The 26,883-nt window shown below is 38.7% G+C and overlaps 1 protein-coding gene across 2 annotated transcripts; it reads right to left on the bottom strand.

The window, feature by feature from the left end:
- Positions 1 to 2,405: 2,405 nt before the first annotated feature.
- LOC113048409 (zinc finger protein 239) lies at positions 2,406 to 26,225 on the bottom strand. 2 transcript variants are annotated; one of them, XM_026210202.1, is made up of 3 exons: positions 26,157 to 26,225; positions 25,175 to 25,501; positions 2,406 to 5,042 (listed from the first exon to the last, which is right to left on the bottom strand). In XM_026210202.1, the coding sequence occupies exons 2-3, from the start codon at positions 25,431 to 25,433 to the stop codon at positions 4,114 to 4,116; spliced, it is 1,188 nt and encodes a 395-aa protein (XP_026065987.1). In that variant the 5' UTR covers positions 25,434 to 25,501; positions 26,157 to 26,225; the 3' UTR covers positions 2,406 to 4,113. The 2 variants fall into 2 exon arrangements, with proteins under 2 accessions (XP_026065987.1, XP_026065986.1); XM_026210201.1 differs by lacking the exon at positions 26,157 to 26,225 and adding an exon at positions 25,979 to 26,150.
- Positions 26,226 to 26,883: the final 658 nt, after the last annotated feature.

Raw genomic sequence — 26,883 nt, 5'->3', positions numbered from 1 at the left:
AAGGAAAAATTGAAATTGCATCATATGACCCCTTTAAAAAAAATATTCCTAATAAGACTATTTATTATTGTCATCCACTTTTAACATTGTAAAATACACAGTTTGAACATTAACACCGCTCTGTGCCTACGTTCAGGTAAATAAAACTTAAATATTAAAAGATTTGAAATAAAACTCTTAAAATCTGTGATTAAATAACAAATGTATTGTACTTAGCAGTACAGTTCTTATTTAACTCCTAAGTTTTAATTTAATTTATATTTAAGTGTAGTTTTTAAACATTTATGTAGGTTTAGTTTTTTAAATAAAAAAACAATTCCCCACACTGCAGACTAATGATAACTTCATAACGAATAAAATACACTCTCTCTCCTTCTTCCCTCCACTCTTGGAGATGGAAGTTTTTCCAAACTTATCCTTTCCAATCATCCTACAACTTGTCCACTTGATCCTATCCCCACTCACCTCCTTCAGGTCATTTCTTCTTCATTCATACCTTTACTTATTCACATTATTAACACTTCTCTTCACTCTGGTACATTTCCCACAGCATTTAAGCAGGGTCAGGTAAGCCTACTGCTTGAGAAACGGTCTCTAAATCCAGCACTTTAAGAAGACTACAGATCCCTTTTTTTCATTAATTTCTAGTTGAGACAGTTGAGCAAGTTGTGTTCAACCAATGTTTCTAGTACAGAACCTTCTGGACAGCAACCAAGCTGCCTTGAAAAGTGGCCACTTAACTGAGACTGCCCCTTTTTAAATAACTAAAGCCCTGCGACTGGCAAGAGCAGCTTCCAAACCTCAGTATTCATCATGCTGGATCTGTTTGCTGCTTTTGACACAGTTACCCACCAGATTCTCTTGTGCACCCTAAAAAGGATCAGCATCTCTAACCGCTCTCAGGTAGGTCCTTCAAGGTGTCTTGGAGAGGTGATGTTTCTAAGTCACAACTTCTTGCTACTGGGGTTCCTCAAGGCTAAGTGCTTGGACCACTCTTCTTCATCTAAATGGCATCATTAGGTTCTGTCATTCAGAAACATGGCTTTTCATACCACTGCTATGCTGATGACACTCAACTTTACTTCTCATTCCAACCAGATGATCCTACGGTAGCTGCTCACATTTCAGCCTGTCTGAGAGACATTTCTAGCTGGATGAAGGACCATCACCTTCAGCTCAGCCTTACTAAGACAGAACTCCTGGTGATTCAAGCTTACCCATCGTTTCATCACAACTTCTCTATACGGCTGGGTTCGTCAACCATAACTCCTTCCAGGAACACCAGAAAGCTAGGAGATCAATCGATCATCAGTTAAGCTTCACAGACCATATTGCTACAATCACCTGGTCCTGCAGATTTGCCTTATACAACATTAGGAAGATTATACCCTTCCTGTCAGAGCAAGTCACCCAACTTCTTGTCCAAGCACTTGTTCTCTCCAGACTGGACTATTGTAATGCTCTCTTACGGGCCTTCCTGTATGTTCTATCAAGCTTCTGCAACTGATCCAGAACGCAGCAGCAAGAGTGACGTGACATTCAGCCAAGTATGGTGACCCATATTCAGAATTCGTGCTCTGCATTTAACCCATCCAAGGTGCACACACACAGAGCAGTGAACACACACACTAGTTTGATCCCTTGCTCAAGGGCACCTAAGTCGTGGTATTGAGGGTGGAGAGAGCACTGTACATGCACTCCCCCCACCTACAATTCCTGCTGGCCCGAGACTCGAACTCACAACCCTTCGATTGGGAGTCCGACTCTCTAACCATTAGGCCACGACTTCCCCCAAAAAGAGGTTACACTGGCTACCCATAGACACGTGCATGAAATTCAAGGTACTAATGCTTGCCTACAAGACGACCACTGACATTGCACCAATATACCTAAACTCACTAGTTCAAATTTATGCGCCCTCCAGAAGCTTGCGTTCTGCAAGTGAACAGAACCATCCCAAAGAGATTCAAAATCCCTCTCATAGACCTTTTCCTGGACTGTGCCCAGCAGGTGGAATGACCTCCCAATCTCAATTCGAACAACTGAGTCTTCAGTCATTTTTAAAAAAAAAACTTTTTTGCCAGCACATGACCAACTAATACTAGCACATACCTTTTCTTTTCTATTCTATTCTATATATATATATATATAAAACACTGTGTACTGCGCTAGACTAACTGAAACTTGTCATGGCACTTGTATACTATTGTTCTATCATTGATCGAATTGCTTCTATTGTTCTCATTTGAAAGTCGTTTTGGATTTAAGCATCTGCTTAATGATTAAATGTTAATGTAACAGGCTATATGTGTAGCGGCAAGTAACAATAAGGCCGTGTGTCCACCAAAGCCAGCTGAAAACACCAAGCTGTGAGAACTTGACAGTGCCGCGTTTTAAAAAAAAAATTAAACGTTGTGGTTGGTATGATATGGAATATATGCTGAAGCAGTATGACAGACGAATCCCTAATGAAATGTTTCTCCAAGCATTATTTTTTAACCTGCGATTATGAACTCGATATTGCATAGCTGGTCAGCGAACTACGGCTCTGTGTATTAAAGTCCATTCCATCTGAGCACACTTAATGGAGAGATGGAGATTAACTACTAATCACAGAACCAGCTTTACTGACAAGATGCGCATGACAATTGCATGTGATTTATCATGCAGCCCTAGTCCCGCCCCTCCTTCACTGTGATTGTTCAGATAACTAAAAAGTGACAGTGATGAGTGCTTATTTTACCAAAAGTTTAACAGTCTTTAACTCTTGGTGGCAAGAAAAAACTTTGTGAGTTTCCCATTTCAGGTCCTGAGAGATGGTCATGCCCAGGAAACCGAATGACACCGTGCTGTATATGATGGTGAGTAGGGGGAGTGCAGGGAGGTTTATCCTAAAGTCTGCGATCATCTCCACAGTTGTGTGTGTGTTCAGTTGCGTGTTTCAGGAAGTTTATCCATGCACCTGTTTGCTTGATAAGCTAATTGAATAGGGTTTAGCAAAGGTCCAGTAATGTCCTTAAAGTGGGCCAAAAACCAAATGACTTAAAATGTCTTCATGACCACAGATTTAAGGGCAATAAGTCTATAGTCATTTAGCCCTGGGATTTTTTGGTTTCTTTATTATAGGGATGATGTTAGAGCACTTGAAGCAGGAGGGGACTTCATACAGCTCCAGTGATCTGAAGATGTATCACACAGGCTTTGAGACAGGCTGGTGAGACACTGTCTGGGCTTTAGGCTTTACTTTTTTCTACTTTTTCTGAAGTCTCTACAGACATCTTCCTCACAGATCTTGAGTGCAGGCTAGGAAGCAGTAGGTGGGAGGAACGGGGTATGTTTAAAGGTTGTGTGGAGAGACAGTCAGAGCAGGTGAGAGATGTGAGACCAGGCTATTCAAACCCGCAGTAGAACTCATTCAGGTCTTCAGCCAGTTGTTGATTCACCTCAGTGCTGGGGGATGGCATCTTGTAGCTGGTAATAGTTTTGAAGGAATTCCAAACTGATGCAGGCTCACGGATAGAAAACAGTTTTTTCAGCTTTTCAAGTAACTTCGCCACTCTGATGTCTTTTGTCAGTGTGCTTTTGTTTGTTTGTACAAGGCTTTTAACCTCACTACTGTAAGCATCCTCTTTTGCCTGGCGAAGCTGGCGGAGTATGTGAACCCTTGAACCTGCATTAGGAATGAATGATAAAATGCCATGTTTTTTGTAAAGGATATTCCATGGCTAGTTGTGCATTAAATTACTTTAATGCACAATGTAGAGACAAAGAACCACCTGAACGCAAAGCATTAAGAACTTCAAGCTGTTCATGTTTGCAATACAATATATGACCAGAAGTGTAAAAATATTTTTTGTAATTTGTGGCTTATTAGATGTATCATTATTCTTGCTTTATATGAAACACATAGATGAAGTAGTGTGGTAAGATCACTTTTTTTTGGATTATAGCATTTAAATTAATTATCGAGAGAAATTTAACACGTGTGCGTGTGTGAATTACCTATCCATAAGTTTTCCAATGTTTGTGTAACTGTCCACAATGATGGCACATTCTCTGCTATGAGAATTTTTACATGATTCTTAAGATGTTTTTTTTTGTGTGAAACTCCTTTCACAATAATGGCATATAAAAGTCCTCTCTAGTGTGAATCCCCATGTGATTATTAAGGTGTATTTTACATTTGAAACTCTTTCCACACTGATCGCATGAAAATGGCTTCTCTGTAGTGTGGACTCTCATGTGGGTATTAATGTGTCCTTTATGTGTAAAACTCTTTCCACACTGTTTACAAGTGTAAGGTTTCTCTCCAGTGTGAATTCTCATGTGAGTCTTAACATTGTTCTTTCGTGTGAAGTTCCTCCCACACAGACCGCAGGCGAAAGAGCTCTTTCCAGTGTGAATTCTCATGTGAACATTATATGTTCCTTTTTGAGTAAAACTTTTTCCACACTGTTGGCAGGTATAAGGTTTTTCTCCAGTGTGAACTCTCATGTGGACTTTAAGGTTTCCTTGTTGGTCAAAACTCTTTCCACACTGTTGGCAGATGAAATGCTTTTCTACAGTGTGCAATGTCATGTTTACTTTAAGCTTTCCTTGTTGATCAAAGCTCTTTCCATGCTGTTGGCAGTTGTCAGGGCTCTCACCAGAATGAATTTTCATGTGGCAATTAAGGTTTCCTTTACGTTTAAAACTTTCTCCACACTGCTGACAGGTGTAAGGCTTTTCCCCAGTGTGATTCCTCATGTGAACGTTAAGGCTTGCTTTGTGTGTGAAACTTTTCTCACACTCTTTGCATGCGAAAGGCTTTTCTCCAGTATGTCTTTTTATGTGGACTTTAAGGTTTGTTTTTCGAGCAAAACTTTTTCCACACAGTTGGCAGGTAAAATGACTTTTAGCTTCTGCCTTCCGAGCTCTTTTTTGGGAATTATTTTTTGTATATGAGCAACTTATTTCTTCAGTTATTAAATAATCTTTCTCACATGGATTATTCTCTTCCATTTCCTTCAGTTCGTGACTCATCTCTTTTAGCTGATTCAGTTCTAAGGAAAAACAAAAGCAAATACAAGTTAACCTCATTTTAATGGCACAAAGCAAGTCATCAAAACCAACATAACACCAACAGAAAAGAAACAGACAATACAAGATGCTTTAGAAATTTCTATATTTGACTCCTTTTATTACACAGAAATGTTTAGACTAAGACATTTAGATTAAAAAGCCTTTTTATTATATAACAACCTTACCAAAACTTGACATTAACACTAGCTTATTATTTGACATCTAACATCATCTGGCTTGTGTGTTTACTTCAACATGAAATGCATACTGCTCATTGCTGGTGGAGTTTGCTGGAGACTATTAGATACAGATCATTCTATTTGGTGTGGGTTTTCACTACTGTCTTTATAGTTGGAAAATTAGAGAATTAATATCTGCTTTAAGACATGCTTTTTCTGGAGCCTTAAATAATGGTGCAAATATCAGTTATTTGACTAGTGCAAAACATTAGTAATTAGTGTTGCATGATAAATTTTAATACCCTTTAAGTCTGAAAGAGAAACTCCTATAAATGTGTATTCAATAAGGTCAAGTGCAAAAATAACCGTCCATGCCTTTTCAGCGCTAATTCTTCACTGCACATTTTTAGTAAATCCTGACAGTACTATTTTAACACAAAAAAAGGCCATTTGCGGTGGAGCAAGCTGTTAGTAAATCAGGCCTGGTTGGAAAACATTCAATTCACCGTCTCAGACTTTACCCAGCTGGTCAACTCCTTAGAATTCAACTCTACTGAAGTTGATCAGCACAATCCAGTGCAACTGGATTTTTAAGGTCATTGCAAACGGAGTCCATTAAGAAAGAAATAAGACCTAACGTTATGTGGATCACATTTACACGCTGCTTCAACCCTTTACAATATTCAACCCTCAACCCCTCATTGTCCTGGTGTCCTGCCAAATGATTATTTTCTACCTGTCATGGGTAGCTACTGTGAGGAGCACGGAGCAAGGAACATGGAGACCATACGTACAAATCACAGAATTTAATTATCACACAGGGAATCACACATTGCACAGGGTGTTGACAAACGATACCAGACTGAGAACTAGAAACTGAGAATACCATTTATACAGGACTTGATAAGGGGAGGATGAGGAACACCTGGGACTAATGAAACAGGGTTCAGCTTCTGATGGGGTTGAACGAGATTTGGGAGGTTCCTTAACTTCAAATTCAATGTCAGAACCATTCAAAAAGAGTACAAGATTAATCCACTCAATCAGGGAGAACTCAGAGACTGGATGAAAATCTCACCATCCAGTCCCAGTTGAAAAGCACACAACAAGAGCAGCACAGCTGGTAAACTAGTTCAATTAAATCCTCCACATACAACTCCAACCAGCCTGCCATTACCCCCACAGCTTATCTTCAGGCATCATAATTTGGGTCCAATATTTTGTCATGGGTAGCAACTGAGAGGCTCACAGAGCAAGGAGCATGGAGACCAGAGGCCGTTTCACAAAGGAGGTTGTGGCGAGTGGGGCGGGGCCGAGAGGCGTGGGAACGAGGAGTGAGGCCAGGTGTAGTGATTGGAGATGAGCTACAACTGCGCCCCACCGCCAGTATCGAGTCCCACGTAGGAGATGGAAGGATATAAAACTGGAGCGACTATAGTGAAGGACGAGAGAGGACCAGGCCTGGACAATATTTTATGTTTTGCTTTTTATTAATGCGCACCAGTCGTCCGCGAGGGGCTGGTGCGCCATTTTGAGTTTATTTTTCAATTATTAAAATGTATTGATTGTGCGCCGGTTCCCGCCTCCTCCTTCCCGATGATTACAAAGGTCGTATCGTTACAGTGGTGCCGAAGCCCGGGAGAAGGAGGGACGTGCTGCTGAAGATCCCTCGCTGCTGTGGTGAATCCGCGGTGCCCTCGAGCAGGCGAGGTATGTGCCGCCAGGGACGCTCGAGGCGGTGGGCTGGAGCGAGTTGCCGGGGACGGGCGAGCTTGCTGCCAGTCGCCCACGATATGGAGGGGCGGCTGCCGTCCGTGAGGGAGCGGAGGAGTCGGCGCCGTTCGCCAGGGGGCCGGAGCCTGCCGCCTCCGTGATGGAATCCGGAGGGGCAGGGAACGGGGGACTCCTGCCGCTGCCCAAAATCGGAGGAGCCGTCGCCGTCCACCAGGCGGCGGAGGAGTGTCGTGCCGTCTGCTGAGGGCCGTCCAGTGCCACCGCCGGGCACCGCGGAGGAGATCACCCAGCCGGTGGAGGGCCGAGCAGCAGTGCGTCTGGGAACTGGAATTTTTTTTTTTCTCTTGTCCCTGTCGCTCCTCCTTCCATCTCCTTTTCTCTCGCCTCGTCTGTCCCACCCCCAGGTTCCCTCAGGTCCCCGTGAGCGGTCCCCCCCGGAGGGAACGGGGGGGGGAGGTTGGGGGGTGCTTGGAGTAGAGCGCAGTCTCGAGGGTACCCCCCCCCGGCCTGCGAGGGGCGATGGGGGTATGTGGCGAGTGGGGCGGGGCCGAGAGGCATGGGAACGAGGAGGGGCTGGTGTGCTGTTTTGTATTTATTTTTTGATTATTAAAATGTCTTTTGATTGTGCGCCGGTTCCCCCCTCCTTCTTCCCAATGAATAGGAAGTTTATATCGTTACAGAGGTTAAGTGAAAACTCTGAGTATGTTAAACCTAAAATGAGGGAAACTCTAGGTTTTCTGTTTCAAAATGGGAGGTTTGTCAAACCTGAGAAAGAAGGATAAGTAAAGCCCGTTTCTGAAAGAGAGGTTACTTATACTCCGAGTCAGTTACCAAGGTAACTTACACTATGAACCTAACCTGGTCAGGGGCAGGTTTTCTTCGATAAACCCAGAGTTTCTTTCGGTCTCCTCCCCCTTTTTAAACACTTAATTGATGCACACTGGAAAAATGCTCTTCTTACTGTATATACGACACATGCAAATAATAGCTTGTAACGCGATTGACTGGGTTAGTCCGGCTTTTACTTGTTCTTCTCACTTTTCCCATCACTTCACATTAGAATTTATTTTCAATAAAAATGAACAAAATGTTCTAAAAGTGGAAGTAAAGTGCCTAACGAGTGTTTAATAATGATAAACTATTTATAATTGTAATAAATATAATAATTTACAATCTGTTATTATGGAATCCTGTTAATGTATAACAATACTGAGGTGCAAATGTATCTGCCAGTATAAAGTATAACTATCCCACTTCATATAAATACCCACTGTTGTATTTTTCTTACTCTATTGGCAGATCATTGTTAAAATAAGAAAAATTCACTTAAAATATTATTATTAGGGTCCAAGCACCGAAGGTGCGTAGGCACCTATTGTAATCGTTGGCATTATTATTATTATTCTTCCGCCGCAAGTCTATGGCAGCCCATAGAACCAATTGCGGGAAAGTTGTATAATTTGGCACACTGATAGAGGACAGTCCCAACATTAACTATAGCAAATTTGAAGTCTCTAATTCCTACTCTCTAGCGCCACCAGTTTGTCCAAACTTTCAATGTTTGTATGCTAATAACTTTTGAACCATAAGCCAGAAAATGAAAATCCTTTTTTCCTCTGAATCCTTGGCTCATGCCAAGTCGAATAAACCCCGAGATTCAAAAATCGCAAGGTTTAGTGCTTTTTGCTATTTTCAGTTATTGAACTCGTCCTAGGCGGTTAGTCTGATTTTCACGAAAATTGGCTCAGATCATCTTCATACCATGCTGGCAAAAATGTATGGAATTCAAGTAGATTCGTCCAACCGTTCTCGAATGACACGACACAAATTTGACGAAACTCACGCAAAAATGCATGTGAGGCTATATCGGCAACGATTTGGCATATTGAGACCTAACTTGGTATGTGTTATATTAAGCATGACCTGAGACTACCTGCAGCACCACCTAGTGGTCAGGAGATATGAAAAATGCATATTTTGGCTTATAACTTTTGAAAGGTTTGGCCAAAAATCATAAAACTGGTCTCTTTAAATTCAGTGAGTCATGCCGAGTCGCATGATATCCAATTTTCCAGTGTCGGCCATTTTAGGCGTCGGCCATTTTGAATTATGTTTTAAAATGCTGTATTTTTTGAACGCTTTATCGTATCATTACGAAAATAATTACAAAAATCTTCAGCTCCATGCCCTGAAGGTACTCAAAAAGTTTGGTGGCAGCGCCACCTTGTGGTCAAAAGTTGCTAATAACTTTTGAATAAATTTGACTTTTGAAATGAAAATGGTCTCCCTAAATCCTGTAGGTCATGCCGAGAACATTGATGCCAATTATTCGAAAATTGGCCATACTTCCTGTCCGCCATTTTACTAAATGTTGCAAACCTACTTTTTCGAACTCCTCCTAGACCGTTAGTCCGATTTTTATATATATATATATATATATATATATATATGTAATTGCTCATTGTTGCATTTGGTGTGATTCTCCATATCATGCTTAGTTCCTCAATTTGCCAGTGGAGTGCTTGGCCCCGTAATTGCTGCTTGCAGCTACATTTAATGTTATTATTTTATATGTATTTTTTTTTGCCCATGAGATACCATAAAATGATTAGCTATTAGTTAATTAATCTAACGTTCTGCCAGTTTTCAACTGTGATATAACACTGATAAGAATTACATTTGTATTGAGTCTGAAGTATGCAGACGGCTTTTTGGCAGGAGCTGTTGCCATGGAGAATCGTAATATCGGCGCTCCATTGATAATGGCTTTTTATAGTAGTGGTGCACACACTTAACTCAGAGTCAGTCAATTTAGAGTTGATTAAACCAACTAATTTCAGCTGTTCTGTAACGGAAAACTCAGAGTTTCCAATCTCAGGGTAAGATAAACTCAGAGTTTAAGTTTAAACTCAAAGTTGGTTGAACCTCCTTAGTGAAACGGGCCCCAGAAGTACAATTCACAGAATTTAATTATCACACAGAGTGTTGCAGAACAATACCAGATGAAGAACTAGAAACACTATTTATACGGGACTTTATAAGGGGAGTATTAAGAACACCTGGGAATAATTAAAATGTATGAAGAACACCTTTGAATAATTAAAACAAATGGGGAACACCTGGAATCAAATCAATCAACATGAGGAGCAAAAATACACACAAAACACGAGAATATTTTGCTGAATTTATTGCTTTCCTCAAATTACTGGCCAGATGACAAATTTTGCTTTAAATAATTGGAAAAACTTCCATCTCAGATTTCTTATATTTCATTAAAAATATATATAAATAAAAAAATTCTCTTCGCCGTCCCAACAAATAATGGATGCCCTTTTATCATACATAAAAAAATTAGCGAAATCTTAAATTTGTCTGTTTAACCCTTTTTATTCCAACTAATAGGTTTCCTTTCACATTGATATTTGTAATACTACTTTGTTTATCGAAGTGTTTCCCAACTTTCTATTGTTATCTGCCGAGCATTTATTTCTATATTTACTTTACTTATTCCATTTTTACTTGTCATGGTTTTTATTTTTGTTACGTTTTTAGTTAATTCGTCATGTCCACCCTGATTGTATCATGAAAAATTATGTATAAATAATAAAAATAGGTTTATTTTATTGATCATTGTAGCTAATCACAGACATATCCGTTGAGTGCTTAAACACAATGGCCAATCAGAGATATTTAAGACTCAGCTCAACAGCAATAAAAATGCTAGGGGAAAACACTGGTATTGTCACATTTTTTCAATTTCAGTACAGCCTTGGTAATGATGTTTGTAATTTTGACAAACCAATTGCAAGTGCATCTCAAAAAAATTTAATATCATTTAAACTGAAATATTTCAAAAGATTTTTTTGTTTTAATTCTTATGGTTACGACTTAGAGCTGAGGAAAAAAAAATTCAGTGTCTTAAAAAATTTGAACCAGTGTTAATTTTGACACGAAATTTTAATTTAGTTTTAGTCTTAGTCTTTTGACTATAATTCTTTTTAGTTTTAGTCAAGTTTTAGTCATCTGATTTGTTTTAATTTTAGTCTTATTTTAGTCGACTAAAATTGCTTGGTATTTTGGTCGACTAAAATTGCTTGGTATTTTAGTAGACTAAAATTGCTTGGTATTTTAGTAGACTAAAATAAGACTAAAATCAATAACAGATTTACTAGACAACTTTTTACAGCTGGTATAGGAAACAAACTTAACCAAAATATATAAAACACAAATACAACTTTATTTCAACACAACTGTGTCTTTATTTCGATTCAAAAGCTTTTATGCAGCAACAAACACTGTCATGATAATGTAAACAATAACTAGCTGCCAATTGACCATCAATAAAAGAAAAATAAAGTTAGGTCCAGGACCTTAAAGCTTACAGCTGAGCTGAACAATAAGTGCATACATTTAAAGTAAATATTTAATAAGTTGAGTGGATAAAAAAAGTAACAAGATTTTATAAGGTATTCATTTCTCTAGCAATATTGTATGTTTTAAATACTACAATATTACTAGATTAGTATGTATAATGATAGGATGTGAACATTCATGTTTCACATGACTAATATAGAAATATTTGTGATATTGTCAACAAGTAGAACATTATAAAATATACTAAACATTAGTATTAATCAAATGTATGTATCATAATATTATGTATTAGTATTGTGCTGTCATCTAACTTGAAGAAGGGGCTATTTTACAGTACTTTTCAATTCGTAATATTTAATGCTACAACATCTACGCACTGCAGTCTTCCAATTTTGCCTAGCTCAATAAACAAAAGAACATCGTTGTGAAATTACATTTGAGAAAATGTCCAGGTGGCTCGTCTGTAAATGTCTTTTCAAATTGGTTGTGTTGCCACGAATGAGCGCTCCGCGTGCTTTACACTTTGTTTTGTTTTGTTCGTCGTCAAACGTGAAGTTAGCTGTGGACATTTTGTCGCTCTTTTAGACATCACCTCTTCGAATGCCGACTTCCCGGGAGCTCATTTAAAAACCTTCGCTTCACGTCTCAATAAGTCAGGCTCGGATTGGTTCTCTTCTCTCATGCAGTCTCGCCTGTTCCGTTTTGCCGGTGTTCTATTTTGCCGGTTCTTTGTTCATTCCTCGCATCTCTCCCGTCTGCTGATTTGATTTTCGTCACAGTCTATTTTCGTCTCGTCCTTTATTCGTTGACGACAATGTCAATCAATTTAGTCATAGTTTTAGTCTCCATCAGTGCCTTGTTTTTTAGTTTTCGTTTAGTTTTCGTCCCCAAAAATATATTCGTGCCGAAAATAATGACGAAAATATTTAGTCAACGAAATTAACACTGATTTGAACATTATATTTTGAGCTTGATTAGTTTGATTAATTTTAATTGTAAATACTGGGTACCTCTAATGCTAGTTTAGAACATGGAATCACAATTAGGAAAAAGACTGGAATTGACAGTTGTCCAGAAGACAATCATCAACACCCGCCATAAGGAGGGTAAGCCAAAGAAGGTCATTGCTGAAAGAGCTGGCTGTTCACAGAGTGCTGTATTAAAATATATTCATAGAAAGTTGACTGGAAGGGAAACGTGTGGTAGTAAAAGGTGCACAAGAGCAGGGATGACCACAGCCTTGGGAAGATTGTCAGGAAAAGCCAAATCAAGAACTTGGGAGAGCATCGCAAGGAGTGGACTGAAGCCGGAGTCAGTGCATCAAAAGTCACCACTCAAGACATCTTCAGGAAAAGGGCTACATCTGTCACACACTCCTAGAACCTAGCCACTCTAGAACCAGAAAAAAAATGTCAGAAGCATTTCACCTGGGGTAAGGAGAAAAAGATCTGGACTGTTGCTCAGTGGTCCAGATTCATCTCTTCAGATGAAAGTAAATTTAGCATTTCATTTGAAAAAAAAAAAAGGTCTGGAGGAAGACTGGAGAGGCACAGAATCCAAAGTCCAATGTTAAGTTTCTGAAGTCAGATGATATGGGTGCGGTGATATCCACTGTTGTTGGTCCATTGTGTTTTATCAAGTCAATGCAGCCATGTAACAGGAGATTTTGGAGCACTTTATGCTTCCATCTGCTGACAAGCTTTAAAGAGATGCTGATTTCATTTTGCAGCAGAACTTTAGCACCTGCCAAAAGAGCCATTTCAAAGTGGTTTGCTGACCATGTTGGTACTGTGCTTGATTGGCCACCAAACTCAGCTGACCTGAACCTCACAGAGAATCTATGGAGTATTGTGAAGAGGAAGGTAAGTAACATCTGACAAACAATACAGAGGAGCTGAAGGCTACTATCAAAGTAACCAGGGATTTAATAACGCATCAGCAGTGACACAGGCTGATCACCTCTATGCTACACCAAAGCAGTAATTTGTGCAAAAGGAGCCCCAACCAAGTATTGAATGGTTTATGAGAGGTTTATTGGTGCCCCCCTCCCCAACCTCCAAGAATTCCACACATCCAGAGTGAGGAAAAGGGCTAAGAGAATCACTCTGGACCCCTCACACCCAGCACACTTCCTCTTTGAATTGTTGCCTTCTGGCTGGGATTACAGATCACTGTGCACCAAAACAAACTGCTTTTTCTCTCCAGAACATATTCCAGCTGAACAACACATAAGATCTCCTGTACATCTGTAAGTAAGGATCCTCTCCAGTGTGAATTCTTGTGTGGACTTTAAGGTTTCCTTGTTGAGCATAACTCTTTCCACACTGAGGGCATGTGTAAATGTTCTCTCTAGTGTGAAGTCTCATATTAACAGTAACGTGTGCTTTTTGAGCAAAACTGTGTGCACATTGAGGGCATGTGAAAGACTTCTCTCCAGTGTGAGCTCTCATGTGCTTGTTGTGGTCTCCTTTTTGATTGAAACTTGAAATCCATACTGTTCGCAGGTGAAAGTCTTATTTCCAGTGTGAATTCCTTGTTGAATGAAACTCTTTCCAAACTGCATGCAATTAAAGTAACTTGCTCTTTTTCGTTGAAGTATTTTCAAAAAATAAAAAAATAAAATATTTTTCTCCAGTTATGAAATCATGATGTTTGTCATATTGATCTTCCTCTTCATTTTCTTTAAGTACTACTTTCTCCTCTTTCAGTATCATTAGGTCTAAGATGAAAAACAAAGAAAAGTCAACAGCAGTTTAATAGCACAGGACAACAGATATCAAAATATTATCAAATGGGGGGGGGGGGTGTTCAGAGTTTGTGGCACAATGTAAGTTATATAGTACAGTATGTAGTGTATACGCTCACTAAACAAAGAGTGACAGCTTTTTAGTGGTTATGAGCACTCTTTGCAAGGTTTCTAGTCTAAAATCCATTTAAAAAGTAGAACTTTTACGTTTTTTGGCCACACACACATTGCAAAGTTATGGGAATTATATATTTATGTGGGATTTGCTCTTGAAGTATCAGTTATTGACCGTGATAACCATAGCAATAGACAGGACAAAATATGTGAAAATGTGCATTCAAGAGAGCACCCTCAGTGATGAATACAAAAACAACAAAATACAAAAGGCACTTATATTATATATATATATATATATATATATATATATATATATATATATATATATATATATATATATATATATATATATATATATTTATTTTTTTATTTTTTTTTGCCATAAAGTGTAGCAATAGCATATTTAAAAACAATTTAGAAATAGTACATTTCAGAAATTCAGGTAGCTTATAGGTGCTGGAACCTTCTGTAAAGTGTTTTTTAAGTAATACACAATACTGTCAATTACATTCAGAACATTGGAAACACTGACTATTAGAAAACATCTCTCTGTTGCTTCAGAGGCCATAACATACTAAGTCCAACTCTCAATAACCTTGGCCAAAACAATAAAGAGTTCAACATAAACTGTTGCACCAACAAAATAATACATAGTTCAACATAAAGTGTAAAGTCCACGCTAGCAGCTATATGTTTTGCGTTGAGGTGATACTTGAGGCTCGATGTGTGCTGCGGTGATATGCGAACGCTAGTTGGTGCTCCAGTATAATCGGTCCGCCGAAACTCATCCAGTGAGAAACGTTCCGTGGTGCAAAAATAAGTTATTAAAAATGCGGGATTTTTTTTCTGTAATTAATTAATCTTAGTTAACGCGTTATTTTTTGTGTAATTTATTAATCTCAATTAACGTGTTAAAGTCCCGGCCCTTTTTTTTTTATTATTATTATTAATGCATATTTACAAGTTAAGCACTTAACTACAATAAGTAGACCAGATGAAACCTATAAATTATCTAAGCTAACATAGTGTGTTGAAAATGTAAAAGATTGGATGACCAATAATTTTCTCCAATTAAATTCGGATAAGACAGAGATATTAATTATTGGACCAAAGAAACATTGCCGTGCATAGTCTTTTGAATCATTTATAAATATTTCTGCTTTGTTTAGTGATTACAATCCACATCAGATCAAATTTTCAAACGCTTGCTGCTGATTAAGAGTGAGTTTTGAGCTCAAGTTATTTAATAAAGTCTTTAATGCTGGTGTTAAAGCTGTTATCTTTCTGAAATGATCCATGGCTGATGCTCTCCAGACGCAGAGAAACTCTGCCATTGTTCAGAAACATTATTCAGAAGGCTTTCGTCTGGCCAAAAAACCCTTACTGTTGGCCCCGAGAGAGCCCCGACAAGGCACGATCAAGCCCGGAAGTGACAGTGGAAACATGACTGGCACGCCCACTTTAAGCTCGACAGTGGAAACATGGCTTTTGGCTCACCCAGTTCTACTCAGCCATCATTGAGTCTGTCCTGTGTTCATCTATAAAAGTCTGGTTTGGCTGGTTCGGACAGTCAGGACAGCTGAGAGGTTTATTGGTGCCCCCCTCCCCAACCTCCAAGAATTCCACACATCCAGAGTGAGGAAAAGGGCTAAGAGAATCACTCTGGACCCCTCACACCCAGCACACTTCCTCTTTGAATTGTTGCCTTCTGGCTGGGATTACAGATCACTGTGCACCAAAACAAACTGCTTTTTCTCTCCAGAACATATTCCAGCTGAACAACACATAAGATCTCCTGTACATCTGTACGTAACCTTTCATTTCCATTCATAATAATTTTTTCACAAATTAAATTCTAGAATTCAGGTATTATCCCGTTTTATTCTTATTCCGAGGTCACTGTAGCCACCAGTCTGTGGATCTAGTCTGTACCCAGATCAGATTGTCCCTGCGGTCACCTGGATCCAGTCCAGATGGTGCATCAACACCTACATACAGTCGTGGCCAAAAATATCAGCCCCCTTAGTAAATATGATCAAAGGCTGTGAAAATTAATCTGCATTGTTAATCCTTTTTATTTTTTTTAAAATTCACAAAAATTTATCCTTTCATTGGATAATAAGAATGTTAAATTGGGGGGGTACCATTATGAAATAAAGGTTTTTCTCAAATACTCACTGGACACAATTATTGGCACCCCTAGAAATTCTTATGAGTAAAATATCTCTGAAGTATATTCCCATTCATATTCACAATTTTGAGCACTCCAGCATGATTATAAACATGAAATTATCCAGCCATTGCTTCCTGTTTCACAGAAATATAAAGAGGAGGGAAAACAAAGCCCAAATGCCCTTAATCATCCATCACAATCAGAAAAACCAAAGAATATATTTCTGATGTGCAGCAAAAGATGATTGAGCTTCACAAATTGGTGAAGTGGCTTTAATAAAAGAGCTAGAGCAGTGAAATTCCCATTTCCACCATCAGGACAATAATTAAGAATTTCCAACCAACAGAAAATGTTACTGTGGCAGGGGGGCCGTGGTTTAGTGAAGTCTGCAGCGGAAGAGAGAATCTGGAGACGAGCGGTAAGTGAGTGGTTTGGGCAAAAACTATCAACACCTGTCTCTTGTTTCAGTAATTGGCGCGAAAGAGTATAAAACGTTTATAAAGTATAAGTTTGAATTTGAGTTAATAAATTCGTCAGCAGTCCAGCCGACCCCTTTGTCCTCTTCCTTTCCTCTCACGAACTTACTACAGTTACAAAACTGCCTGGAAGAGATCGTGTGTCTATATCGTCCTAACATGCGCGCAGTGAGAAGGAGAGTTTGAGTGGCTAAAGACTCTCCAAGGATCACAGCTGGAGAATTGCAGAAAATAGTTGCGTCTCGGGGTCAGTAAACCTTAAAAATAAATTGTCAAACAGAACCTGCATCAACAGGGAGTGTTACAATAAAAATTCTCCTAGCTCATCCAAAAACAAACTAAAGCATATTCAGTTATCAGCCATGACTGGATCTTCAGATGGGAGTGGCTTCTATGGTGAGATGAAACTAAAAATGAACTTTTTAGCAGCAAACACTGAAGATGGGTTTCGTGAACACAGAGAAAATAAGTACCACGTGTACAATGAAATATACAGCTACATTTTTTATTGTTGGGGCCTATATTTCTGCTGGAGGTCCTGGACATCTTGTTTAGACACATGGCATCTCTGATTCTATCAAATACCAACAGATAAAAAAATCAGTAAGTGACTGACTCTGTTAGAAATCTCATAATGGGCCATGTTTGGATCTTCCAACCATACAATAATCCAAACACAAACCTCACAAAACAACACAGAAATGGGTCAAAATTTAGATGTTTCCTAGTTTATCATTTGCAAATGAAAACGTCTGTCCACAGCAGGCTGCTTCTTCTGCTGAATGGTGGCATGACATATTAGATGCAGACGAGGACCCAGCTGTCATCAATTTCATTCCAAAGCATGCACCAGGGCCTCGGCTGATCACAACAGCCACATTCTCACCACTTGAGCTTTTTCAGCTCTTTTTCACATCCTCTGTTATAGGGTCAATCCTAAAAAATACAAATTAATTTACTGCAAAGAGGCCCAAGGCTGGTAAGAAATTTCTTTGTAGAGTGCTTTCTGAGAAAGACTTTTATACTTATATTGGCAGTGTCATCTATATGGGATTGGTGAATGCAAAGACTATTGCTAACTACTGGGCAAATAACTTTAAAAAAAAAAAAAAAATTCCATTCCCACAGTTTGCAATGTCCAGATCACATTTCCAGTCTATTTCTTGGAATCTTCATCTTTCCAATCTAAAAGATGTAGAAGAAAATGGTAGAAAAAAGGGAACCCTGGACTATGATAGACTGCATAAAATAAACCCCTTCTATACTGACATTGTTTCCGCTTGCCAGGTATATTTTCATCCACGAAAGCAGCTATCAGTGGACGAGCGTATGGTTTCTCCTAAAGCCAGGATTTGACTGCAACAATATATGAAGGACAAGCCCACCAAATGGGGCTACAAATTGTTTGTCCTTGGGGATTCTTTTTGAGGCTACATTTGGAAATGTTATGTTTACGAAGGAAAATCCTCTTCAGAAAAAGGCTTGAGCTATGAATCTGTGATGCAACTTCTGGATTTGAATCTTCTTGGACAGGGCTATCACATTTTTATGGATATTTTTTAAACCAGCCTGACCCTCTTTTCTGATTTGCTCCTGAAGCACACCCAGGCATGTGGCACCATATGCCCAAACAGGCAGGGCTTTCCAAAAACTAAAGTCAAGGACCAAAAGGGGGGAAATTCGTTGGATCAGAAATGGGAAGCTACTTTTTGTAAGATGGAAGGACACCAGGGAGCTCACCATGTGTTCCACGGTTCACAAATCGAACAATGGTGACACTGTAAAAGCGTCGGGTAAAGACTGCAGAGGGTGGTTGGACTAGCAGTTATGGAGTACATCAGGTACATGGTTTGTGTCGACCTCTCGGACACACTCATTGGATATTACAATGTGCTCCACAAAACAAAGAAGTGGTATAAAATGTTCTTTCATTTCATTGGCATTGCTGTTGTGAACAACTATAATATTCACAGTGAACTGTCAAAACTCCAGAACAAGACCCCTCTGACCCAAAAGATCTGGCAATGATACCACAGCTGCCAGGAGAATCTGTGTTTTGTGCAAAACAGAAGAGAAGAAAGTGAAGACTCCTGTATACTGTGTGAAGTGCAACGTTCCGCTGTGCTTTGTCTCATCCCGGAAATGCTTCCAGTGCTGGAACACTGAGGGACACTAAAGCTAACTGATGTGTCTAAACTCCAGAAGTCTGAACTACTTTTAATTTTTTTTGATGTTGTTTATTTTTATTTAAACAAAAAGGTATTTGAACAAGTTTTTTAGGTTTGAAGAAATGTTTGCAGTGTTTGTTTTTAGTTTTTTTTTTATTAGTATTATTATTTTTAACAAATTTGCAAAACAATTTTAACATAAAAAAGTTCTTGCTTTTCTAATTTGAGGTAAATGACCCTAAAACAATTTTTAAAATTTTACCCCATTTATCTTTGAATATTGTTCTTCATATACATTTGCTCATTTTTGATATATTTACTGTGTGAAAAATGTTTGATCACTGAAAAATAAAAGGCAAAAAGTACTACCGTGTGTCACTGCTCTTTTTGATATACAATTATGATTTCTTCTGAGAAGAAATATGAATAAATGCCCTGGAAAATCTCCAAATGACAATAGCCCCATTGACTCCCTCTAACAATGTGTTTATGAAATTAATAGTTGGATGTGCCAGAACTTTCTTCAGTTAAACAAAGAAAAAACTGAAGTCTTTGCATTTGGAAACAAAGATGAAGTGTTCAAGGTGAATGCATACCTTGACTCTAGGGGTCAAACAACTAAAAATCAAGTCAGGAATCTTGGTGTGATTCTGGAGACAGACCTTAGTTTCAGTAGTCATGTCAAAGCAGTAACTAAATCAGCATACTATCATTTAAAAAATATTGCAAGAATTAGATGTTTTGTTTCCAGCCAAGACTTGGAGAAACTTGTTCATGCCTTTATCACCAGCAGGGTGGACTATTGTAATGGACTCCTCACCGGCCTTCCCAAAAAGACCATTAGACAGCTGCAGCTCATCCAGAACGCTGCTGCCAGGATTCTGACTAGAACCAGAAAATCTGAGCATATCACACCAGTCCTCAGGTCCTTACACTGGCTTCCAGTTACATTTAGGATTGATTGTAAAGTACTTTTACTCGTATATAAGTCACTAAATGACCTAGGACCGAAATATATTGCAGATATGCTCACTGAATATAAGCCTAACAGAGCACTCAGATCACTAGGATCAAGTCAGTTAGAAATACCAAGGGTTCACACAAAACAAGGAGAGTCTGCCTTTAGTTACTATGCTGCCGGCAGTTGGAATCAGCTTCCAGAAGAGATCAGATGTGCTAAAACACTAGTCACATTTAAATCTAGACTCAAAACTCATCTGTTTAGCTGTGCATTTATTGAATGAGCATTGCGCAATGTCCGAACTGATTGCACTGTATTTTCAATGTTTATGTAAAATCATTTTTTATTTCTAATTGCTAAGTATTAAAGGGGGGGTGAAATGCTCATTTTCACTCAATATCCTGTTAATCTTGAGTACCTATAGAGTAGTACTGCATCCTTCATAACTCCAAAAAGTCTTTAGTTTTATTATATTCATAAGAGAAAGATAGTCTGTACCGATTTTTCCCGGAAAAACACGACCGGCTGGAATCACGAGCGCCAGTAGGCTTTTGCGTTGAGAGCGTTTGGAAGCTGTGGCATTACCGTGAGGACAAAACACATCCAAAACAAACCATGGCTAACAGTCAGATTCAGCCGTTTATTTATGATCCAGAATCAGATCCAGAGGCTGAAATTTAACAAGAGCAGCAGCAGCAACGACGTCTCTATGTGGTATGTACTGAAACTGTATATATTTGCTTAGCGGTTTTGGAAAATGACTAAGTTCCACTTTATGTCGTCTTTTTTTTTTTTTTTTAAGCTGTACATGTGGAAAGTGCAGTTTGACGACAACATCTCATGTTGTTTACTTGATGTGCTTACGCGCCGATAGCTAAGTTAACAACACAGAGATATTTTAAGCAGTTTTACTCACCGCCTGCGGTTCCAACACACGATCGTGACCCTTTTTCGTTGGGACTGCATTATCCTTAAGAAATAAACGATGTGCAAATCTGGCATCAAACTGGGCCTTGTTTGTAAAACAAGCATCTTTGAAATACAGGGAACACACAAAAACACTTGCACAACTCAGTTGATGCTCTGTAAAAATAAACTCCATCCACTGGTCCCTTAATGCTGTTTCTCTTTTGGTAATCTGTGCAGTGTTGTCTTGCCCTGGCAACCAAAAACACACTCCTTTTGTGACATTTTGCGACGCTCTCGCTCTGATCAGTGAACGTCTGTTGTGCTCTCAGTGCTCTGCTATACGGGAGCGCGCGCTCTTCCGGGAGAAATGCCCTTAGGACCCATATAAGGAAATATGGGTCCCCCCCCTTTAAGTATTTAAAGTTTTAAAATTGCTTGTTTTATTTTTGTTATTTTTCTTCATGATTATTTTACATGCTTTTATGTAAAGCACTTTGAATTACCATTGTGTACGAAAGGTGCTATAAAAATAAACTTTTAAGTGTATCTCTGTCGCAGAATTACAAACAACATGCAAACCACAGCACCACATGCTGGTCTGGCATGTATACTACATCGTTTTGTGGTTTCGTGTGGATGCGGATATTTCTTTTTCAAGAACCAGTTGCATCTGTTTTCAAAACACCAGTAGTTCTTTCGGACAGTTCGATTCAATAAAGCGGTTGAAGAAAACAGTTCACCGGTTCTTTTGTGCTCGACGTAATGGCATCATCGGTGATGACTGCAAGCCTTCGGTTTCATAATATTAGCACAGAATCAGTTCAGAATCAATCACCAAAAGAATCAGTTCGGTTCAGACGCTCTGTGTGTCGGATTGCTTCACGCTGAAATCACACATGCACAGTATCATCAGTTCATCGGTTCTCAAATCGGACACGTCTGACAGAAACGGTTCTTGACTCGAGAACGAGTCATTATCTGGCTCGGCTCAGTGTTCATCTTCAGTTCTCTTTTCACAGCAGTTCAGTCAGTGTACTGTTTGAGTAAATGAATTACTCCGGGATATTGGTTTGTTTGAACTCAGAGGGAGTGTCACCCACATTAAAAAAGTTAACAGCTTAAGTCATTTGTGGATTAATGCGTATTAGAGACGCAAATCGTCTAAAACGATTCAGTTCGATTTGGTGAACTGTTTCAAGAAGATCCGGTTACATCGAATGATTAGTTCGCGAACCGGATATCACTAAACTACTTTGTTTTGAACTCTCACTCACAACAGACACGGAAGAGAAGACAAGGCTGAATAAAGTCGTAGTTTTTGCCATTTTTGGACCAAAATGTATTCTTGATGCTTAAAAATATTCTAACTGACCCTCTGATGTCACATGGACTACTTTGATGTTTTTTTTTACCTTTGTGGACATGGACAGTAGGGCTGTCAACGAATATTTTAAATTTTAATATTTATTCGAATAGTTTGAAAAAAAAAACGAATTTCGAAGGTGAAAATTTATATTCGAATAAATAAAAAAAATGTGGGAAAAAAGGCCCGCGGTAGTAGAGGCGTGGCTGTCTGCTTTGCGAGTGGGCTCGCAATCGCACCTGAGGGTTCAGGAACAGGTCACAGGAGTCGCACTGTCTGGCACAGCATCACTGTGCTGAAAGTTGACGCGTCTTCATGGAAGATGGCAGCAAGTGCAGAGCCCAACTCGACCGCAGCAGAGAAAATGAGGTAAAATTGTTGACCCGAAAGATAAAGTTGTATGCAAGCTATTTAAGATACAGTTAGGATACCAGTCGACCACTAGCAACATGAGGTCACGTCTCAAAAATGTGCCCCCAAATGAGCATTTTATACTGTTTGGAACTCCAGTTAAACAGTCACGTCTTGACACTTAACGTTACTTTGCATCACCCGCCGCAAGCTCTTCGTCTGCAACACAACAAGAGGCCATAACGGATAAAATCATTTCGTTCATTTGTAAGAACATGAGAGCGATCAGTATCGCGGATGGGGCACGCTTCGGGTAGTTCTGTCAAGCAATGGATCCGAGGTTTGATTATTTATCGTTTCATGTCAAGGAAAAGTTCCATGTTTACCACAGCACAGCTCGCTCGGAGCATTCAATGTCAGTTCTATATGCTGTAAAACTTCAATTAATATTAATAATATTTGTTTCAATCACTGAATGAAGCCTGCTATATTTGGGACAACAGTCGCGACCTTAAATTGCTTGCACAAAAATGTGTTTGTTCATTTAAACCATTATGCGCAGAGAACGTGAGGGTGAGAGAGCGTGAGGTCTGCAGTCTTGGCCATTAGTTGATTTCCTTGTTTTTGTGTAGGTAATATGTTGTCATATATGTTTAAACTTAAATAGACTATCTATACAAGTAGTTATGTCTCTTTGTATTATTTTGGCCTGTTATTGACGTAATGCACGGCGTCATTTACAACATGCGCAACCAGATGTTCGAATAGTTCGAATATTCGTGTATTTTTTTGAGGGAATATTTGAACGTCATTTTTGAGAAATTTTGACAGCCATAATGGACAGTATACCGTACACACAGCTTCAATGTAGAGACTGAGAGCTCTCGGACTAAATCTATAATATCTTAAACTGTGTTCCGAAGATAAGAGGAGGGGTCTCACGGGTTTGGAACGACACGAGGGTGAGTTATTAATTACATAATTATGATTATTGGGTGAACTAACCCTTTAAGTGAACCGCTTCTTTCGGCGCTGCTGCTCAAAGTAATCTAATCCTGCTGGATTCTGTTCTGGAAAATGTCTAATTTTTTTTTTTACAGCTTTTTGGATTTATTTGGAGGTTATTGCTAATGTCTCATTCAGCACAAATCCAAATGTTTCCATATTCACAATGTATTTGAATGTTAAACTATTATTTATAATGTCTACTAGGCTTGTACTTTACACACATTCACATATAGATGGAAAAGATGATCGTCTTCATATCAGCAAAAACATCCTTGGCATAACAGCAAAGTGAGCCGGTACACTAAGGTCTACTTAAACTGACCAGTGTAACCTTTTAAATGTTTAGTTGACTGTATTTTATTTTGATAATGAACAGACTATGATGTAAGTTTGAATCTCAAGAATATATTTGTGCTCCAGGCTCCGGAGCGATCCAAACAGCTGAGACAGAGAGAGAGAAAAAAAAAAAACTTTTCTGCAAAAGTGTTCAATGTGCATTGTCATCATTTTCAGTTGAAGTCGTGGCCTAATGGTTAGAGGGTTGGACTCCCAATCGAAGGGTTGTGAGTTTTAGTCTCGGGCCGGCATGAATTGTGGGTGGGGGGAGTGCATGTACAGTTCTCTCTCCACCTTCAATACCAAGACTTAGGTGCCCTTGAGCAAGGCATCAAACCCCCAACTGCTCCCCGGGCGCCGCAGCATAAATGGCTGCCCACTGCTGAGTATGGGTCACCATACTTGGCTGAATGTCACATCACTTTATTTCCATGAACTTTCTTTCTGTTTTAAATCCAATCCAATCGTAATTAAGTCGTAATTATATTTTTGCATATTTAAAATATACATATGTTGTGACAAAACAAATTGTTATTTTTATGTTAGTCCTATTACTTACATAGGCTATACATTTTCCTTAAAGCATGATGTGAATGAATGATGTGTTTATACCGTCACCATCACTCACAGCCGCTCTCTCGTGTTGAGTGCCCATAGGCCGGACGCAACCCAACATTAAATCGGTTACCGACCGAAGAGAAGATGGGGAAGTCACAACAGATGTTTTCATTAGTGAATCATTTGAGTCACACACATTCAGCTGAAATCATCCATTTCGTGTCTGCTGGCCATCAAAGATCTTCAAAGAAAGAGCAAATGTAGACAGCAGCAGCAACTCAACCAATATAAAAATCAATTACTCACATTGCTTATTGCAAAATAATGTTAGAATTAATAGAACTTAATGGTTTTAGTTTCTAAAGTAGATACTACATTTAATGTTATACAAAGTAATAGTTTGCTAAGTTTTTTATTTTGCTTATACTGATGTATTTCTTCTTTGATTTAAATGTGTGAATTTCATAATAACTGATGTCCAGTGTGGAAGTCGGATGGGTTGAGGGCAGCGTTAGTGTTTGTCTGGTCATGTGATCCCAACATGTCTGTCCACGAGGCTCCATTTAAATCAAAACCGCTCTGATTACAACACTCATGTGACATTTCTGTAGAGCAGGACATTTCAATAAGAATCAAATGAGTTAAGCTTTGAAAACCAACCTGTTTGTGTCTCAGTATCTTCATGTTGGACTCTGAATGTTTCTTCATCACTCATGTCGTCGCTCTCCTCTTTAATAAACACCATCTCTGTTTGTGTCTCAATATCTTCATGTTGGACTCCGAAAGCTTCTTCATAACTCGTGTCTTCGCTCTCCTCTTTAATAAACACAATCTTAATTTGTTCCTCAGTATCTTCTTGTTTCACGCGGAATACTTCTACAAGCCTTTCCTCTTCAGTCTCATCCTTAATAAACTCCATCTTTATAATGGTGCGTCACGTGGATCTCAGTTGCTTCAGCGGGAGTTTTTCGGTGTTTGGACACTGTCCTGTTTAAGATGAAGAAAAATAACTAATAATAAATACTAAGGTCTACATCTGTGCGTCTCAATCGGCTCTCTTGCTCAGTAATCAGTACACTAGTAAGTGGAGTCACTGTCACAGTGACGGTTCATAATAATAAAAAAAACCCTCAAAACTAGCACTACAAATTAATTAAATAACACCATTGATACTGAAAATCTATGTATTTAATTTATATTTTGAATTGAAAAATTAGTTGGTTGCATTTAACTCTCATTAGACCCTCGTAAAAACATTTGTTGTTGTTGTTGTTGTTCTCGTTGCATTTACACTGTTTTGGTCATCGTGATTCGAATCACTGAAACGATTTGAAAATCAATTCATTCAATAAGATTTTTAAAATTATTATTTCAAACTAAGATTTCTCCGTCACTACTCGCCCGTGGCCGAAATCGTGTTTATAATGAACTGATTCACGATATAAGGAGCGAAATGACACGCACCTTTTGTTACTCATGTGTGGATGCGCTTTACTCAGAAAAAATATATGTGCTTTATCGCTAGATAAAGCACTAAAACATTACATTCAATCAAATGTAATTCATTTTACAGAGCTTGTAAAAACAATAAGACTGAACGCTCTGTATCCATTTAAACGCTGTCAATGCTAAAAACACAGACCTTTCTTCAGACGAATCGCAGCACGGCGCAGCCTTGTGACGTCACATCGTCAGCCCAAATTAAAAGTCCGGAATTGTGTAAAGAAGTTTACTTACAGAAAAAAAAATTATTTATTAAAAATAAACAGTAGCATGTTGAATTCTGTTTAAAAGGCCATAAAAAAAAGAAAAGAAAAAGTCATATTTAGGTGCTGAAACAGTTCATAACATGTGGTTGCAAACTTTTTTTCTTGATAACAATTAGCAACAACTGTTTATTCATAATAATACGTTCAAAAGTACATATTATATAGCTTCTATACTGTATACAGCAGCCAGTACAAGCTTCAAAGGTTTTTGCATTCCATTCAACTTTGTTGTTTATTTAAATAAAAAGTCCCAAAATGCACAGAACATTAAAAAAAATCTATCACACAATATAAATAAGTTTTACACTGAATAAGAATATGTGAATAACTCGATTTTGACAAAACTGTCAGATATAATCTTATAATTCCAAGGGGACGATATGCTAATGACAATGAGGAATTAATAATAGTCAGAAGAGGACCTATGACTTCTGGAAGCACCTCTTTTAGGAGCTTAGATGGTATAGGGTCTAACATACATGTTGTTGATTTAGATGATTTAACAAGTTTATACAATTCTTCCTCTCCTATTGTAGAGAATGAGTGGAACTGGGGGGGGGGGGGGGGGTAGTACCTATAGAGTAGTACTGCATCCTTCAT

The sequence above is a fragment of the Carassius auratus genome, chromosome 29, assembly GCF_003368295.1.
Source record: "Carassius auratus strain Wakin chromosome 29, ASM336829v1, whole genome shotgun sequence".
Classification (NCBI taxonomy): Eukaryota; Metazoa; Chordata; class Actinopteri; order Cypriniformes; family Cyprinidae; genus Carassius; species Carassius auratus.
The sequence above is the reverse complement of the archived record's forward strand: the minus strand, read 5'-3'. Positions and strand labels throughout refer to the sequence as shown.

What these genes read in the sequence shown, in the direction of transcription:
- LOC113048409 (XM_026210202.1), bottom strand. Translation starts at nt 25,433, where the DNA reads ATGGAGTTTATTAAGGATGAGACTGAAGAGGAAAGGCTTGTAGAAGTA. An exon ending in AGATACTGAGACACAAACAG is followed by an intron (nt 5,043 to 25,174) that starts GTTGGTTTTCAA and finishes GTTTTTCCTTAG; the next exon opens with AACTGAATCAGCTAAAAGAG.